We start from the raw sequence: 20,529 nt of genomic DNA, 5'->3' as shown, positions 1-20,529 counted from the left end.
CATTTTGACATGCTGACGGGCTGCTGAGGAGTTGAGAATCACCTTCCAGAAAGTTATTCTTTCAGTAGATACAAGCCCAATAAAGTATAGTCAAAGTTTGTTACCACAAGAATTATGAACCACTTAGCACTTTATGATGAATTTACTATAATTTGACCTTTAGTTCTACAATTAAGGTGTTATACCTCGGAAAATTGAACAAAATCACAAAGTTTCGGCATGATAGGTCCTGAGCAATGGTAAAACAAAGTTGATGATTTATTCCTTAAAGTCATGATGTCAAAAAACTAGCCTGTCAAAAGATGGCTAGCAGCCCAACCACACTACTTACAGAGCTGTAATTTGGCAGTGCTTCATGTAATTTTACATCTGTAAAAATTTCATTGATATTGGAGAGGGTCAAGTGGGGGCCCTTCGGCCACTTGACATGGAACAACGTTATGAGATGGTGAAATGATAATTAAATCAAGACCCTATGTTGTCGACAGGTGTTGATATACATCAATGGGAACAGTTGAAAAATGTGTGCCCCGATCGGGTCTCGAACCCGGGATCTCCTGCTTAGATGGCAGATACTCTATCCATCTGAGCCACCGAGGGCAGAGAGCATAGTGCGACTGCTGGGACTGCACGCTCCCCGTGAGACCTACATTCCCAACTTAATGTCCACACACTTCATTCGCAATGCCCCTGCCCATTACACTCATTACTTGCAGCAGACAATCTTACCGAGTCCTGTAAGAGTTCGGACATTTCATGTGCATCCGCAGAAGAAGGAGGTCAATGGCTGATTAGCCGTAACTATATGAAGATGGTATGAGACTTACCAAACAAAAGCGCTGGCAGGTCGATAGACACACAAACAAACACAAACATACACACAAAAATCTAGCTTTCGCAACCAACGGTTGCCTCGTCAGGAAAGAGGGAAGGAGAAGGAAAGACAAAAGGATATGGGTTTTAAGGGAGAGGGTAAGGAGTCATTCCAATCCCGGGAGCGGAAAGACTTACCTTAGGGGGAAAAAGGACAGGTATCACTCGCACACACACACATATCCATCCGCATATACACAGACACAAGCAGACATATATTTTTCCCACGTGGAATGTTTCCCTCTATTATATTCATATCATATATATATATATATATATATATCTAAAAACAAAGATGATGTGACTTACCAAATGAAAGTGCTGGCAGGTCGACAGACACACAAACGAACACAAACATACACACAAAATTCAAGCTTTCGCAACAAACTGTTGCCTCATCAGGAAAGAGGGAAGGAGAGGGAAAGACGAAAGGATGTGGGTTTTAAGGGAGAGGGTAAGGAGTCATTCCAGTCCCGGGAGCGGAAAGACTTACCTTAGGGGGAAAAAAGGACGGGTACACACTCGCACACACACACACATATCCATCCACACATATACAGACACAAGCAGACATATTTAAAGACAAAGAGTATATATATATATATATATATATATATATATATATATATATATATATATATGTGTGTGTGTATATGAGGATGGATATGTGTGTGTGTGCGAGTGTATACCTGTCCTTTTTTCCCTCCTTTTTTCCCCCTAAGGTGAGTCTTTCCGCTCCCGGGATTGGAATGACTCCTTACCCTCTCCCTTAAAACCCAAATCCTTTTGTCTTTCCCTCTCCTTCCCTCTTTCCTGACGAGGCAACCATTGGTTGCGAAAGCCAGATTTTGTGTGTATGTTTGTGTTTGTCTGTGTGTCTATCGACCTGCCAGCGCTTTTGTTTGGTAAGTCTCATCATCTTTCTTTTTAAATATATATATATATATATATATATATATAATGAGATGGTGGCTTGCCAGACTATGCATTTTTAGATCCAGCTCCTCTACAAACTCTTCTACATATGTTTCTTGTGTATCCTAATTGTATTCTTTGAAAACCTCTACCAAGTAAGCTTTCAGCTCAGGTTTCCCGTGACATTGTCTGCAGCATGAAGTCTTATTATTCTAAACAGCGCATAGTTTTCTTGATTAGTTCCTTGTATAGTCATCATCCTTGATAACTGTTGCTGTCAACATCAGTTTGTCATTTTGATGTATTACACATACACAAACTGATTGTGTACCAGCAGCACTAATTGCAATAAACCGCTTTGCCATTAGTTCACAAAATTTTGAGAAGCTCAATTCACTGTCATATTGCTTACAATAGGCTGGATGTTTCTTTCAAGTTACTGAGTTGGAGGTGTTTCTGCTTATGAATTTTTTCACCATCCACTCTTACTGCTATGTAACCATAGTTGCCTAGGCACAGCCAAATAAAGTCATCACCTTCGAAGAACTGAGAACATTATTTATGATTGTATCATAGAGAGTAGAAGCCGACCTCGGGGAAGATCAGTTTGGAGTCCGTAGAAATACTGGAACATGTGAGGCAATACTGACCTTACGACTTATCTTAGAAGAAAGATTAAGGAAAGGCAAACCTATGTTTCTAGCATTTGTAGACTTAGAGAAAGCTTTTGACAATGTTGACTGGAATACTCTCTTTCAAATTCTAAAGGTGGCAGGGGTAAAATACAGGGAGCGAAAGGCAATTTACAATTTGTACAGAAACCAGATGGCAGTTATAAGAGTCGAGGGACATGAAAGGGGAGCAGTGGTTGGGAAGGGAGTGGGACAGGGTTGTAGTCTATCCCCGATGTTATTCAATCTGTATATTGAGCAAGCAGTGAAGGAAACAAAAGAGAAATTCGGAGTAGGTATTAAAATCCATGGAGAAGAAATAAAAACCTTGAGGTTCGCCGATGACATTGTAATTCTGTCAGAGACAGCAAAGGACTTGGAAGAGCAGTTGAATGGAATGGACAGTGTCTTGAAAGGAGGATATAAGATGAACATCAACAAAAGCAAAACGAGGATAATGGAATGTAGTCGAATTAAGTCGGGTGATGCTGAGGAAATTAGATTAGGAAATGAGACACTTAAAGTAGTAAAGGAGTTTTGCTATTTGGGAAGCAAAATAACTGATGATGGTCGAAGTAGAGAGGATATAAAATGTAGACTGGCAATGGCAAGGAAAGCGTTTCTGAAGAAGAGAAATTTGTTAACATCGAGTATAGATTTAAGTGCCAGGAAGTCATTTCTGAAAGTATTTGTATGGAGCGTAGCCATGTATGGAAGTGAAACATGGACAATAAATAGTTTGGACAAGAAGAGAATAGAAGCTTTAGAAATGTGGTGCTACAGAAGAATGCTGAAGATTAGATGGGTAGATCACATAAATAATGAGGAAGTATTGAATAGGATTGGGGAGAAGAGAAGTTTGTGGCACAACAGAAGAAGGGATCGGTTGGTAGTACATGTTCTGAGGCATCAAGGGATCACCAATTTAGTATTGGAGGGCAGCGTGGAGGGTAAAAATCGTAGAGGGAGACCAAGAGAAGAATACACTAAGCAGATTCAGAAGGATGTAGGTTACAGTAGGTACTGGGAGATGAAGAAGCTTGCACAGGATAGAGTAGCATGGAGAGCAGCTGCATCAAACCAGTCTCAGGACTGAAGACCACAACAGCAACATATCATAGAGTTGTTTTCTCTCCCGTCTTGCAGGTACTGCCAAAATGCCAGTTGCCATCTTCAGTTTCCTTGCCTGCTTCACCATTCTCACAGAAATGCTGAATTATTTTGCTCTTTGTTGTGTACTCTAGCTGCTTGGAACCAGGCCCAAAATTTGAACTTGGGTGGAGTGATTTGAATGATGATTTTAATTTTTAGTTTATTAATTAAAATGTCCATACACTTGGCTTTCTGGCATTGCTTCACCATTTGTATTTCCACAACATCTGTGGAAATTAGCAATCTCGTGCTTTCTAAACTCTCTGGATTAAGCGACCTATTTTGCTAATTCATTAAAGCTTTAAAGGTCAATCTCCACGAGACTGACTGTGTAGCAAATGTCACCTGTGCCCATACAATCAGCAGCCACTTAACTCTTGCTTGTCCTAAGGCTGTACTTGCCTATGAACAAATTCTTATGGACATCTGATACAATGCTTCTGGCCAGGCGTGAAAACTTCGTTTGTCAACAGTTTCAGCTTTTCAACACTTTCATTTAGATATAAATCATTCTTAACTTCCTGTTTATTTTTCCTACATGTATTGCAGCAGGTATTTTGCAGAAATTGAAATTTTGTCATCAGCAGGACATTATGATGTGAGCAGATTTGGGCATTTTCTGTAAAGTTGAGTCCACTTCTAAGTTTTAAAACCTCTTTGTTCAGCAATGATATTTATTTCACTGACTTAAGTAGACTTTTAGGAAATGCTGTAGGCTTGTGACAGTCAGTGCCATCTTGATCAAAAAAAGAACACTTCTTGGTTAATACAGTAGATGCAGATGTAGACTCAAAACACAAATTAATTCAGTCACATAAATTTCTAAGAGCGAGCTAATCACAAGATCAACACCAGAGAGAAATTAATCACCTGAAATTTTATATACTCATTCAACAACGGATGTATACCATTTTGTTAATGTTTTCAGTAATAATAGTAATATGTATTTACAAAATCTTGGAGGTAATTTATTCCATAAGTAGGCATGGGTTTGAAATTTAACTATATAGCTTCTGAAGCTTTAAGGATGCTCTTTCTAGACACAGCAAGATTAAAACAATGTACTAAAAATGTCTTGACAACATGTTCAACAATGTTTTCTATAATTCCTATTTTTATGAAATTTCTTCAGGGTTGGATTTATGAAAACTTTGGGAGTAATTCCATCATAAGTTGGCATGAATTTTCATTTATTTTATTGCTACTTATTGCTTGGAATTTGATTTGCACACAACTACACTTGTATTTTTATTCACATTCGAGCAGTTTTTACTGTTTTTACTTTCTATTTACTCATTGTCAAATTCAAGCATATACGTTATGTATGAAAAATAATAAATTTGAGCGATGTTCTTCAGCCATAAGAAGGCATGCATCAGAAATCAAACTGTGTAGGTTGTGAAGCTTAAATAATTATCTATCTGGATACAGAACGATGACAAAGATAAAGAAAATACAGTTGAGATATGGGCTCCAAAACTACCCAAAACTTGGCACCCAAAACATTTTAATCAAATTTGCAGGTGCATATATTTTGACAGACAAAGAGCTGTTGTACAAAAAACACAAGAAGTCAATATGGTTGTGTGTTATATTACCTATTCTTGGCTGAATCCATGTGCAGAATCATGATTTATAGATGGTTAAAGATGACCTGTCCAAGGTGCACAATTAATTGTCTACCATTTATGAAGGACAGCTGTCACCATAGGTATTTAAAAATCTAATCAGTAATATATTAAAAAGTTTTTTTAAGTAGACAAAATCGGGGGCTTCTAACTTGAGAGTACTTACCATAAAAGTGTCCAAAGTTGGCACTTTGGCATGCATTTGGTTTTGCAAACTTGGGATTCCTATCTACAAGAGGCTGTAGAAACGGGATCAAAGAGACACTGGACTGAAACTTTGTTTGTATCCATCCAAGACATCATGGAACCTTCCCAGAAAATTCCATTAGCTTTGGAAATGGTTGAGAAGGGACCCCAGGTCTACTTAACATGGAATTACTCTCAACAGAGTCTGATACAACACTCATGTATTTCTCCCAGTTACAGTGAGATTGAGGTATTCCCACAGAACCTTGTTAAATTCAGTAACGGTACCTTTGTAAGGATTTAGAAGCATATATCTCTGGGGGAAAGATAGATACCGCTTACAGGAAAATTAAGGAGGCCTTTGGAGAAACGAGAACCAGCTGTATGAATATCAAGAGCTCAGATGGAAAACTAGTCCTAAGCAAAGAAGGGCAAGCTGAAATGTTTTTTGTGGACCATTTGGAGGACAAGTTTGGGGAGGTGGATGGCTTGCCCAAAATGCGCTCTGGGTCAGTCTTGATAAAAACAACATCCTCTGCCCAGTCATGGGCATTACTCACTTGTGACAATTTGGGGGATGTTTCTGTTACCATCACACCCCATAAGAGCTTAAATATGGACCAGGGTATTATATTCCACAGGGACCTTCTTTTGCAGCTTGACGACGAGCTGCGCGCCAATTTAGAGTGTCGAGGTGTTCATTTCGTCCGGTGCATCCACCAGGGTCCGAGGGATAATCAGGTTGCCACCAGTGCCTTCATCTTGGCCTTCCAGGAAGACACATTATCCGAGAAGGTCAAGGTGATGGTCTACCGCTGTGACATCAAGCCATATATCCCTCCCCCGGTGCTGTGCCTTAAGTGCTGGAAGTTCAGCCATCCGCTGTACTTCCAGCATCACATGTCGAGATTGCGTACGCCCGTAACATCCCAATACTCCATGTGCCCTGCCTCCTATCTGTGTCAGTTGTGGAGAGCATCATTCACCTTGCTCGCCAGACTGCAGGATTTTACAGAAAAAGAGGAAAATCATGGACTATAAGACGCTGGACCAACTGACCTACTCTGAGGCTAAGAGGAAATTTGAGCGCCTACACCCTGTGGCTATGACCTCCTCTTACACTGCTGCTACGAGAACAGTTGTCGCCCCATCAGTTCCTCGCATTCCTGTCACCTCTCAGAACCAGAAGACTACACCCGCCCCCTTGGTGGGGGGGGGGGGGGGCACTTCCCTCCCTATTGCTCCCGCACCACCTACTTCAGGAGCAACACCCCCCTCAACCATCTGGGATATAAGTTCCCACTTCTGAGCCAGAGAAACTTAAGTCTTCTTTCGCTCCTCTTGCAAGGAAGTGGTCCCTTGGGTCACTCCCTTCCCGGGATTTTGCTAGTGGGAAAGATGACACCCAGCAGAGGCTGAAGGGCCTAAAAGCAGCTGATCGTAGGGCTTAATGCTCATCCTCAGTCCCGGAGACTGAATCAGTGAAGTCCTCCTAGCCAGGAAAACCCAAAGAGCAGCGAGAGAAATCCAAAAAGAAGGTCCCCAAGACCAAGGGAATTGCGGTGGCACCTACACCACTGCTACCTTCAAGCTCTGCGTCTGTGGATGAGGTGGAGATTCTGGCGTCTGATGAGGACCTAGACCTTGCCGGACCCTCAGACACAATGGATGTAGACTGCTCAGGCAAAAAGTCGGTGGCAGCAGGTGATCCTGAGGCATAAACTGCCTCATTGAATGTTCCATGCCTTCCCAATCTCACGATGACGTCATCCTCCAGTGGAATTGCAGTGATTTTTTCCACCACCTGACTTAGCTACGGCAACTGTTAAGCTTTACTCCTGCCTTCTGCATTGTCCTCCAGGAAACCTGGTTCCCTGCAATGCGGACTCCTGCCTTCCGCAGCTGTAAGGGATACTCCAGGAACCGTAGTGACTGTAATCGAGTATCAGGTGGAGTTTGTGTTTATGTCCTAAACTCAGTCTGTAGTGAAACTGTGCCCCTTCAAACCCCTCTTGAAGCTGTTGGCTGTCAGAATAAGGACGACACAGGAAATAACTGTCAGCAATGTATATCTTCCTCCAGATGGTGCAGTACCCCTGAATGTATTAGCTGCACTGATTGATCAACTCCCTAAACCTTTCCTACTTTTGGGAGATTTTAACGCCCATAACCCCATGTGGGGTGGCACGGTGCTTACTGGCCGAGGCATAGACATCGAAACTTCACTGCCTCATTTCAACTTCTTCCTCTTAAATACAGTGGCTGCTACTCATTTCAGTGTGGCCCATGGTAGCTATTCGGCCATTGATTTATCATTTTTTAGCCCAGGACTTCTCCCATCTATCCACTGGAGAGCACACGACGACCTATGTGGTCTTGACCACTTTCCCATCTTCCTCTCATTGCCCTGGCGCCAGCCCCACAGATGCTTTCCCAGATGGGCCTTAAACAAGGTGGACTGGGAAACTTTCACTCTGCTGTCACCGTTGAATCTCCCCCACACTGTGACATCAGTGTAATGGTTGAGCAAGTGACTACAACAATAGTTTGTGTGGCAGTAAACACGATCCCTCTCTCTTTAGGGTGCCCCTGGCGAAAGGCAGTCCCTTGGTGGTTGCCGGAAGTCGCTGAAGCAATTAAGGAGCATCGGCATCCTTTACAGCGGCACCCTTTCTTCGAGCACCTTATAGCCTTTAAATGGCTCCGTGCCCCCATTCAGCAACTTATCAAACAACGGAAGCAGGAGTGATGGGAGAGATACGTCTCGACCATTGGGTGCCATACATCACCTTCCCTTGTCTGGGCAAAGATCAAAGATGTTTTTGGATACCAGATCGCGACAGGTATTCCCGGTGTTAACATAAATGGTGTGTTATCTGCCAACTCAAACGCGATTGCCGAGCACTTTGCTTAGCACTGTGCTCGAGCCTCTGTGTCGGAGAATTACCCTTCAGCCTTTCACACTATGAAACAGCGGCTGGAAGGGAAAGTCCTGTCGTTTACTACACGCCACAGTGAACCGTATAATGCCCCATTTACAGAGTGGGAGCTCCTCAATGCCCTTGCACATTGTCCCAACACTACTCCTGGGCACCGAGCGAGGTGGCGCAGTGGTTAGCACACTGGACTCGCATTCGGGAGGACGACGGTTCAATCCCGTCTCCGGCCATCCTGATTTAGGTTTTCCGTGATTTCCCTAAATCGTTTCAGGCAAATGCCGGGATGGTTCCTTTGAAAGGGCACGGCCGATTTCCTTCCCAATCCTTCCCTAACCCGAGCTTGCGCTCCGTCTCTAATGACCTCGTTGTCGACGGGACATTAAACACTAACCACCACCACTACTCCTGGGCCAGATTGGATCCACAGTCAGATGATTAAACATCTCTCATCTGACTCAAGTGACACCTCCTCATCATCTTCAACCAGATCTGGTGCGGGCGTCTTTCTATCGCAATGGCGGGAGAACACCATCATTGCAGTGCTCAAACCCAGTCAAAACCCTCTTGATGTGGATAGCTATCGGCACATCAGCCTCACCAACATTCTTTGTAAGCTGCTGGAGTGTATGGTGTGTCGGCGGTTGGGTTGGGTCCTGGAGTCACATAGCCTACTGGCTCCACGTCAGGGCGACTTCGGCCAGGGTCGCTCTACCACTGATAATCTTGTGTCCCTCGAGTCTGCCATCCAAACAGCCTTTTCCAGATGCCAACGCCTGGTTGCCGTCTTTTTTTATTTACGAAAAGCGTATGACACGACCTGGCGATGTCATATCCTTGCCACATTATACGAGTGGGGCTTCTGAGTGGGGCCGTCCATGTCACCTTCTCTATATGCAGACGACTTCTGTATTTCCTACTGCGCCACCAGTACTGGTGTTGCTGAGTGGCACCTACAGGGAACCATCCACAAGGCGCAGTCATGGACTCTAGCCCACGATTTCCAGCTTTCGGCAACAACGTCGTCTGTTATGCATTTCTGTCGGCGTCATACCATTTGTCCAGAACCAGAACTTTACCTTAATGATGACCCACTCACTATAGTGGAGACATATTGATTCTTAGGACTGGTTTTCAACACCCAATTGACTTGACTTCCTCACCTTTGTGAGCTTAAGTGGAAGTGCTGGCAACACCTCAATGCCCTCTGCTGCCTGAGCAACACCAACTGGGGTGCAAATCACTCCACGCTGCTGTAGCTCTACAGAGCCTTTGTTCAATTCTGCCTTGACAATGGGAGTCTGGTTCATGGTTCGGCGGCACTCTCAGTGCTGTGTTTACTCAACCCAGTGCACCACTGTGGCATTCGCCTAGCGACAGGAGCTTTTAGGACGAATCCAGTGACCAGCGTCCTTGGGGAGGCAGGAATCCCTCCATTGCAGGTTAGACATGCACAACTGCTGGCCAATTACGTTGTACATGTTCATAGTTCTCCTGTGTATCCGAATCACCATCTCCATTTCCTACCCACAGTGGGCCGCCCATGACAGGACTTCCAGTTGCAGTTCGTGTCCGATCCCTTCTTTCCGAACTGGAGTCCTTGCCTTTACCATCCATACTTGAGGTCCATTCATGTACACCTCCATGGTGTACACCTAGGCTGCAGCTTCGCCAGGACCTTTCGCATGGCCCTAAGGACTCTGTTAACCCCGCGTCTCTCCGCTGCCAATTCTTCTCGATTCTTGACATTTACCGAGGCCACGAAGTGGTTTACACTGACGGCTCGATGGCTGATGCTCATGTTGACTTCGCGTATGTCCATGGAGGAAATATTGAACAGCATTCCTTGCCCGATGGCTGCAGTGTTTTCACAGCTGAGCTGGTGGCCATATCTCGTGCTCTTACCACATCCGTTCATGCCCTTGGAAGTCGATTCTTCTATGTACTGACTCCTTGAGCAGCCTACAAACTGTCAACCAGTGCTACTTTTATCATCCTTTGGTAGCGACCATCCAGGAGTCCATCTATGCCCTGGAACGTTCCAGTCGTTCCGTGGTGTTTGGGGCTCAGGTCACATCGGAATCCCAAGCAACAAACTTGCCGACAGGCTGGCCAAACAGGCTAAGCGGAACGTGCTTATGGGGATAGGCTTCTCTGCAACTGACTTGCGTTCAGTACTATGCCGCAAGTTTTTGCGGCTCTGGGAGATGAAATAGCATAACCTCAGCATGCACAACAAACTGCATGCCATTAAGGAGACTGCGAATGTGCGGCAGTCCTCCATGCAGGCCTCTCGTAAGGACTCTGTGGTTCTCTGCCGGCTCCGTATTGGCCACGCTTGGGTTACACATGGCTACCTTCTGCGCTATGATGATCCATCTCAGTGTCAGTGTGGCGCCCGGCTGATAGTGTCCCATATCTTGGTGAGCTGCCCTTCTTTGACTGCCCTGCGACGGACTCTTCAGTTACCGGACTTGTTGCTATTAATTTTAGCTGAAACGCCTCATTGGCTAATTTAGTTTTACGTTTTATACGTGATGGTGGGTTTTATCGTTCTACACTCCTGGAAATTGAAATAAGAACACCATGAATTCATTGTCCCAGGAAGGGGAAACTTTATTGACACATTCCTGGGGTCAGATACATCTCATGATCACACTGACAGAATCACAGGCACATAGACACAGGCAACAGAGCATGCACAATGTCGGCACTAGTACAGTGTATATCCACCTTTCGCAGCAATGCAGGCTGCTATTCTCCCATGGAGACGATCGTAGAGATGCTGGATGTAGTCCTGTGGAACGGCTTGCCATGCCATTTCCACCTGGCGCCTCAGTTGGACCAGCGTTCGTGCTGGAGGTGCAGACCGCGTGAGACGACGCTTCATCCAGTCCCAAACATGCTCAATGGGGGACAGATCCGGAGGTCTTGCTGGCCAGGGTAGTTGACTTACACCTTCTAGAGCACGTTGGGTGGCACGGGATACATGTGGACGTGCATTGTCATGTTGGAACAGCAAGTTCCCTTGCCGGTCTAGGAATGGTAGAACAATCGGTTCGATGACGGTTTGGATGTACCGTGCAGTGTCCCCTCGACGATCACCAGTGGTGTACGGCCAGTGTAGGAGATCGCTCCCCACACCATGATGCCGGGTGTTGGCCCTGTGTGCCTCGGTCGTATGCAGTCCTGATTGTGGCGCTCACCTGCACGGCGCCAAACACGCATACGACCATCATTGGCACCAAGGCAGAAGCGACTCTCATCGCTGAAGACGACACGTCTCCATTCGTCCCTCCATTCACGCCTGTCGCGACACCACTGGAGGCGGGCTGCACGATGTTGGGGCGTGAGCGGAAGACGGCCTAACGGTGTGCGGGACCGTAGCCCAGCTTCATGGAGACGGTTGCGAATGGTCCTCGCCGATACCCCAGGAGCAACAGTGTCCCTAATTTGCTGGGAAGTGGCGGTGCGGTCCCCTACGGCACTGCGTAGGATCCTACGGTCTTGGCGTGCATCCGTGCGTCGCTGCGGTCCGGTCCCAGGTCGACGGGCACGTGCACCTTCCGCCGACCACTGGCGACAACATTGATGTACTGTGGAGACCTCACGCCCCACGTGTTGAGCAATTCGGCGGTACGTCCACCCGGTCTCCCGCATGCCCACTATACGCTCTCGCTCAAAGTCCGTCAACTGCACATACGGTTCACGTCCACGCTGTCGCGGCATGCTACCAGTGTTAAAGACTGCGATGGAGCTCCGTATGCCACGGCAAACTGGCTGACACTGACGGCGGCGGTGCACAAATGCTGCACAGCTAGCGCCATTCGACGGCCAACACCGCGGTTCCTGGTGTGTCCGCTGTGCCGTGCGTGTGATCATTGCTTGTACAGCCCTCTCGCAGTGTCCGGAGCAAGTATGGTGGGTCTGACACACCGGTGTCAATGTGTTCTTTTTTCCATTTCCAGGAGTGTATATAAGTTTAAGCACATGTCCTTTGTCCCTTTGTGTTCTGCGCTCTGATGCTTTTAGGGTGGATGTTGTAATGTGTTGCAGAGTGGCTGGCTTTTCTTTTGTATTCTCGTGGTCGGCTAGCCACAACCATCTACTCTCTTGTTTTTACACCTTCTACCTGTTTCTTGCTTCTCTCTGTGGTTTTCTTTTCCTGTTTTGTCCGTAGTAGTGTTGGTTGTCCTTCTGGTTCTTCCTTTCTCTTATTATTGTACTGTATGTCTCCTTTCTTTTCTTCTTTCTGTTGTGTATTATTTTACTGGGAACAAGGGACTGATGACCCAGCAGTTCAGTCCCCCCCCCCCCTCCCCCTTCTTTTAACCAACAAACCAACCAACCAATTTATTTTGACGATTCCTAGTTAGTATCTTTCATTATAGGGTGAAATCAGCAATTGTTTTGTAACTTACCTTCAGCCTTCTTATGAAGCACCACATAAAGCTTCTATATCAACAGTGTAAGAAAAGATAAGTTGTTACTTATTGTAAAGAAGACACATTAAGTTACAGACAGGCACAATTAAAAGACACTTATACAAAGCTTTTGGCCATAGCCTTCGTCAGCAAAAGAGCAGCAGCAGTCTGGAGGGGGCGAGGAATGGGGAGGGATAATAGTATACGGGTTGGGAGAGAGATGAACGCTGTCAGGTGGAGTGTGCAGGGACCAGAATGCCAATAGGCACTGCATCAGGAGGTTGCGGGCAAGGGAGGTGGGGAAAAATGAGAAAAGCAATAAAAATAAGTGTATGTATTGGCAGAGGTTCCCAAACGAAGAGGCTGGGAGACGAGAATATGGAGAAGATGGTGGAACAGAGGGGATGGAAACTGTTGAGTGGAGGGTGTTGGGACAATATGTTACTGTAGGTTGAGGTCAGAATAATTACAGGAGCTGAGAATGTGTTGTAAGGATAACTCCCATCTGCGCAGTTCAGAAAAGCTGGTGGTGGAGGGGTGGATCCAGATGGCTCGGGTAGTGAAGCAGTATGTTCAGCTGCATGTTGTGCCACAGGGTGGTCTACTACTGTGCTCCTGGCCACAGTTTGGCAGTGGCCGATCGTCCTGGTGAACAGCTGCTTGGTAGTTATACCATTGTAAAAAGCTGTGCAGAGGATGCAGCAGAGCTAGTAAATGGCATGGCTGCCTTCGCAGGTGCCCAGCCCCTGATGGGCTAGGGTAAACCTGTGACAGTACTGGAATAAGAAGTGCTGGGTGGCTGGATTGGGCAGGTCTCGCACATGGGTCTTCCCTGTGGGATTGGGAGTGGCATAGGGATGGACTAGGATGTTGTGGAGGTTGGGTGGACGACGCAACCCCACTTTAGGATTGGTGGGAAGGGTCTCAGGTAGTATGTCCCTCATTTCAGGGCACAATGACAGGTAATCAAAGTCTTGACAAAGGATGTGATTCAGTTGTTCCAGTCCGGAGTGGTTTAAGTGATTTTTAATTGTGCCTGTCTGCAACGTACCATGTCTTCTTTACGGTTAGTAGCAATCTATCTTTTCCTACGTTGTTGACATTCCTATGTGGAGTATCCATTGTTTGTTTCCTTTCCAGAAGTGATTTCCTTGTTACATCCAGCATTAATTTTACACTCTCTTTGCTTCAGCCATCATCAGTCATTTTGCTGCCCAAATAGCAAAGGGCTTCATAGTACTATTAGGGTCCCATTTCCTTATCTAATTCCTTCAACACCACCGTATTTAACTTGGCTACATTCCATTAACCTTAACCTACATTCAATTAACCTTACATTACTTTTGTTGGTGCTCATCTTACAATCTCTTTTCAAAATGCTATCTATTCAGTTCAACTGTTCTTCTAAGTCCTTCGTTGTTTCTGCGAGACTTACAATGTCATCAGTAAATATCAGAGTTTTTATTTCTTCTCCTTGAACTTTAATTCTCTCTCCAAGGTTCTCCTTGGTTTCCTTTATTGCTTTCATTATGTATAGATTCAAAACACCAAAAAAACTGCTAATTTCGTGTAGGGTCCCCACGAGCACACAGAAGTGCCGCAGCATGACGTGGCATGGACTAGACTAATGTCTGAAGTAATGCTGGAGGGAATGGACACCATGAATCCTGCAGGGTTGTCCATAAATCCGTAAGAGTACGAGGGGTGGATATCTCTTCTGAACAGCATGTTGCAAGGCATCCCAGACATGCTCAGTAATATTCATGTCTGGGGAGTTTGGTGGCCAGTGGAAGTGTTTAAAATCAGAAGAGTGTTCCTGGAGCCACTCTGTAACAATTCTGGACATGTAGGGTGTTGCATTGTCCTGCTGGAATTGCCCACCAGAATGCACAATGGACTTGAATGTATGCAGGTGATCAGACAGGATGATTATGTACGTGTCACCTGTCAAAGTTGTATCTAGATGTATCAGGGGTCTGATATCACTCCTACTGCACACTCCTGATACCATTTCAGAGCCTCCACCATCTTGAACAGTCCCCTGCTGACATGCTGGGTCCATGGGTTTATGAGGCTGCCTCCACACCTGTACACGTACATACGCTCGACACAATTTGAAACGAGACTTGTCGAATCAGACAACATGTTTCCAATGTCCGTGTTGACAGGCAGAGGCGAGACGTAAAGCTTTGTGTCGTGCAGTCATCAAGAGTACACGAGTGGGCCCTTGGCTCCGAAAGCCAATATTGATGATGTTTTTGTTGAATGATTTGCCTGCTGACACTCATTGATGGCCCAGCATTGAAATCTGCAGAAGTTAGTGGTTTTGTTGCACTTCCATCATGTTGAATGATACTCTTCAGTCATCGTTGGTCCCATTCTTGTGACTCCCTTCTCAACCACTGCTTCCTTGTCATGTCCTTTGACACTTAACAACTGCAATCTGGTTTGTGTAGAAATTAAAAATAATCTTTCCATCATGTATTTTATCCCAGCTGCCTTCAGAATTTCAAAGAATGTGTTCCAGTCAACACTGTCAAATATTTTCTCTAAATTTTCAGGTGCTATAAATATGTCTTTGCCTTATCTTAATCAATCTTCTAATAGAAATTGTTGGGTCCATGTTGCCTCATATGTTCCTACCTTTCTCCAGAATCCAAACTGATCTACCCTGAGGTCAGATTCCACCAGTTTTTCCCTTCTTCTGTATATAATTTGTCACGGTTTTGCAAGCATTGTTTCTTAAACTGATGATTCGGTAATATTTACACTTATAGTGTCTGCTTGCTTTGGAATTGAAATTACTACAATTTTCTGGACATGTGAAGGTATTTTGCCTGTCTCACATACCTTATCTACCAGAAGGTATAGTTTTAACATGGCTGGCTCCCCCAAGGATCTCTATAATTCAGTATCATCTGCTCCATGGGGTGTGTTTTGACATAAATCTTTCAAGAGTTCTGTGAAATGTTTCTCACAGAATCATGTCACCCACCTCATCTTCATCTACTCGCTTGTATAGCCTTGGTATTTATTCTTTTCAATTTTTGGCTTTCCAGGAGATTAGCCCAAGAATTGAACTAGGAATACTATGACCACCAATAGGAATTCAACCTTTCAATCCTTGTGCTTAATATTGACTTGCTATTCCAGCTCTTGATACCCGTACAGCTGCTTCTCTTTTTTTCTGAAGGTCTGTCCAATTTTCCTACAGGTGTCACCTATCTTTTCCCTGTGCATGCTTTTACATCCTTGCATTTCTCTCCCAGCCATTTTGCACTCTCTGTCAATCTCATTTTTAGATGTCTTTATTTCCTTTTGTTGGCTTCATTTACTATATCTTCATATTTCCTCCTTAATATCTCATGAGTTGTCCAAAATTTTCTACTGGGCTTTAAACTTTAAAACTGTGTACCAGAATGAGACTCAATCTCAGAACCTTCGCCTTTCACGGGCAAGTGCTCTACCAACTCAGCTACCCAAGCCTGACTCACGACCTGTCCTCACAGCTTTACTTCCACCACTACCTCATCTCCTACCTTAGTCTGCCAGGAAGTTTCATATCAGCACATACTATCCCCCAGGCTGTGGTTAAGCCATACCTCTGCAACATCCTTTCTTCCAGTATTGCTAGTCATGTAGGTTTTCTAAGATAGCTTCTGTAAAGCTTGGATGAGATACTGGCAGGAGTAAAGATTTCAGGTCAGGTCATGAGTCGTGCTTGGGTAGCTCAGTCGGTAGAGCACTTGCCTGCGAAAGGCAAAGGTCCTGACTTCAAATCTCAGTCCAGGATGCAGTGTTGATCTGCCCGGAAGTTACAGATCAACACACACTCGCTGCAGAGTGAAAATTTGTTTCTGGAATTAAACATGGTACACTGCAAGATTTGTTGCTTGGTCTGCTTCTGTTCCTGCCCTAATTAAATGATTTACTAGGCACTTTTGAGGATCCATCAAAATCCATTGCATTTGCTGAACCAGCATAAAGCGCCCAAACATATCCATACCAGACACAATCAGGAAAATAGTGGAATAAGTGTGGAAATGGTTTCCTGCAAACAATTCAATACTTTATCTTACAAAGGCTCATATTGTTCTGTTCCAAACACATAAAAATGACTTGTAGGTACCAGAAGTACAGATCAGTGGGCTCACTCTGGATTAGACTCCATGTGTGTACTTACTAGGCATTCAGATACATAATGAACTGATACAGGACCAGTGTGTGGTAAGTCAAGCAAAAAGTTCAGTTTTTTCTGCTTCCTCTCTAATTTTGATGATCCTCAGACAATTTCAGTGGCATACTTGGCATATTTTCATTCATTACTGGCCAGTGGCATAATTTTTTGCTGTAATGCACGTAAGGTAGAAAGTATTTTTTCTACAGATGCATGCAATAATAGTATTATGTTAAGTTGAAAATCAGACATCTTGCAAAAGCCTTTCTGATTCCTAGGATTTCTTACTCTTATGTGCCATTCATTACATCTACACTGTAATGGTATTTTGTGATTAATAAAAAGTGTGATTTCAGAATGTAACATAAACCCCACAACTGCAACTATAAAAATAATTTCCATATTGTCTGTGCATTTTTGTCTAGGTTTCAGATTGAGTTCCATGTTACTGTGCAGGTTGCCAGCAGACAACGGATGGGCAAATTGTAAACATCAAGATATTCAGACATAAACTAAGATTGTAGGTGATTATTGGAAGAGAAGAAGTGACTTTCTTCAAAGTAGCTGCTTTTCTCCTATGTCCATACACAATTACACAGTCATTCCCATAATTATCAGTGTGAATTGTCTAGCACTACATAATATGTTTGTAGTAGACTTCACAGACGTTGCCTGTGGTGGCTGCCTCTATTTGATTCATTCTACATTCTCAATGAGATTTACAGAACACAGCGTGTGAATGAAAAAGCGGAGGGAAGGTTCCCGATTCTCAATGTAATGTAATGTTTTCTGATGTTTGTTTTCGTAAGAGCCATTTGATGTTAATGGACATTGCAGTCAATAGTAAACTTTTCTTGTACAGTGCCTTTCACTGAAAAGTTAGTTACTCTGTGTATGTAGTATTTCTGTTCCTATATACACTCCTGGAAATGGAAAAAAGAACACATTGACACCGGTGTGTCAGACCCACCATACTTGCTCCAGACACTGCGAGAGGGCTGTACAAGCAATGATCACACGCACGGCACAGCGGACACACCAGGAACCGCGGTGTTGGCCGTCGAATGGCGCTAGCTGCGCAGCATTTGTGCACCACCGCCGTCAGTGTCAGCCAGTTTGCCGTGGCATACGGAGCTCCATCGCAGTCTTTAACACTGGTAGCATGCTGCGACAGCGTGGACGTGAACCATATGTGCAGTTGACGGACTTTGAGCGAGGGCGTATAGTGGGCATGCGGGAGACCGGGTGGACGTACCGCCGAATTGCTCAACACGTGGGGCGTGAGGTCTCCACAGTACATCAATGTTGTCGCCAGTGGTCAGCGGAAGGTGCACATGCCCGTCGACCTGGGACCGGACCGCAGCGACGCACGGATGCACGCCAAGACCGTAGGATCCTACGCAGTGCCGTAGGGGACCGCACCGCCACTTCCCAGCAAATTAGGGACACTGTTGCTCCTGGGGTATCGGCGAGGACCATTCGCAACTGTCTCCATGAAGCTGGGCTACAGTCCCGCACACCGTTAGGCCGTCTTCCGCTCACGCCCCAACATCGTGCAGCCCGCCTCCAGTGGTGTCGCGACAGGCGTGAATGGAGGGACGAATGGAGACGTGTCGTCTTCAGCGATGAGAGTCGCTTCTGCCTTGGTGCCAATGATGGTCGTATGCGTGTTTGGCGCTGTGCAGGTGAGCGCCACAATCAGGACTGCATACGACCGAGGCACACAGGGCCAACACCCGGCATCATGGTGTGGGGAGCGATCTCCTACACTGGCCGTACACCACTGGTGATCGTCGAGGGGACGCTGAATAGTGCATGGTACATCCAAACCGTCATCGAACCCATCGTTCTACCATTCCTAGACCGGCAAGGGAACTTGCTGTTCCAACAGGACAATGCACGTCCGCATGTATCCCGTGCCACCCAACGTGCTCTAGAAGGTGTAAGTCAACTACCCTGGCCAGCAAGATCTCCGGATCTGTCCCCCATTGAGCATGTTTGGGACTGGATGAAGCGTCGTCTCACGCGGTCTGCACGTCCAGCAAGAACGCTGGTCCAACTGAGGCGCCAGGTGGAAATGGCATGGCAAGCCGTTCCACAGGACTACATCCAGCATCTCTACGTTCGTCTCCATGGGAGAATAGCAGCCTGCATTGCTGCGAAAGGGGGATATACACTGTACTAGTGCCGACATTGTGCATGCTCTGTTGCCTGTGTCTATGTGCCTGTGGTTCTGTCAGTGTGATCATGTGATGTATCTGACCCCAGGAATGTGTCAATAAAGTTTCCCCTTCCTGGGACAATGAATTCACGGTGTTCTTATTTCAATTTCCAGGAGTGTATTCCCATGAGTATTACAACTCAATCTTTCCTCATGGAAAATTATTTATATCCAGAAATCTGTGCTTCACATAAGTTGGTATGAAAACCCTCTATACCATACTGGGTTCGTTGTGCAATTTTTTTGCCCTATATTTCAGAAAAACACTGCTTAAATCCTATTGGCTTATTTCATTTCTCAGGGAAGCAATCAAGGAAGATGAGGAAGGTCTTCTTGAAGGATCTGTTGCGGATATCATCCAAAGAGCAAAGAGACGAAGACAGGCAGACAGACGTGGAAATGTTCGTCTTGGTATGATGAGACATCTTTACCTAATTGTTGACTTTTCAGAAGCAATGTCAAATCAAGATCTGAAACCAACAAGACATCTTTGTTCCATTAAGGTTAGTTAATAGTTTTGTGTATGTGTGGTATATCACACAGTAAGAGCCATTGTACAATAACAAATTTTGGTCACTACATTTAAAAAAAAATAGGAGTATTTTTAATAGCATTTATGAAGTACATAACCAGTAAATGGGAAAAGACAGACATAGACATCTCTGTAATATTCTTTTCAAAAGAATAAATTCAGTAGACCTACATAACTATGTTGTTGTTGTTGTTGTGGTCTTCAGTCCTGAGACTGGTTTGATGCAGCTCTCCATGCTACTCTATCCTGAGCAAGCTTCTTCATCTCCCAGTACCTACTGCAACCTACATCCTTCTGAATCTGCTTAATGTATTCATCTCTTGGTCTCCCCCTACGATTTTTACCCTCCACGCTGCCCTCCAATACTAAATTGGTGATCCCTTGATGCCTCAGAACATGTCCTACTAACCGATCCCTTCTTCTAGTCAAGTTGTGCCACAAACTTCTCTTCTCCCCAATCCTATTCAATACTTCCTCATTAGTTATGTGATCTACCCATCTAATCTTCAGCATTCTTCTGTAGCACCACATTTCTAAAGCTTCTATTCTCTTCTTGTCCAAACTATTTACCGTCCATGTTTCACTTCCATACATGGCTACACTCCATACAAATACTTTCAGAAATGACTTCCTGACACTTAAATCTATACTCGATGTTAACAAATTTCTCTTCTTCAGAAACGCTTTCCTTGCCATTGCCAGTCTACATTTTATATCCTCTCTACTTCGACCATCATCAGTTACTTTGCTCCCCAAATAGCAAAACTCCTTTACTACTTTAAGTGTCTCATTTCCTAATCTAATTTCCTCAGCA

At 44.9% G+C, this 20,529-nt stretch overlaps 1 protein-coding gene across 1 annotated transcript in view; it reads left to right on the top strand.

The window, feature by feature from the left end:
• The window catches only part of LOC126174858 (general transcription factor IIH subunit 2), a 117,495-nt gene that overhangs the window by 12,926 nt on the left and 84,040 nt on the right, over nt 1–20,529 (top strand). Inside the window, exon 2 of the mRNA XM_049921255.1 lies at nt 19,485–19,686. Coding sequence (XP_049777212.1) covers nt 19,485–19,686 — 202 coding nt within the window. The remainder of the gene's footprint in view (nt 1–19,484; nt 19,687–20,529) is intronic.

The sequence above is a fragment of the Schistocerca cancellata genome, chromosome 3, assembly GCF_023864275.1.
Source record: "Schistocerca cancellata isolate TAMUIC-IGC-003103 chromosome 3, iqSchCanc2.1, whole genome shotgun sequence".
Lineage (NCBI taxonomy): Eukaryota > Metazoa > Arthropoda > Insecta > Orthoptera > Acrididae > Schistocerca > Schistocerca cancellata.
Note: the sequence above shows the minus strand (reverse complement) of the source record. Positions and strands in the feature narration are given on the sequence as shown.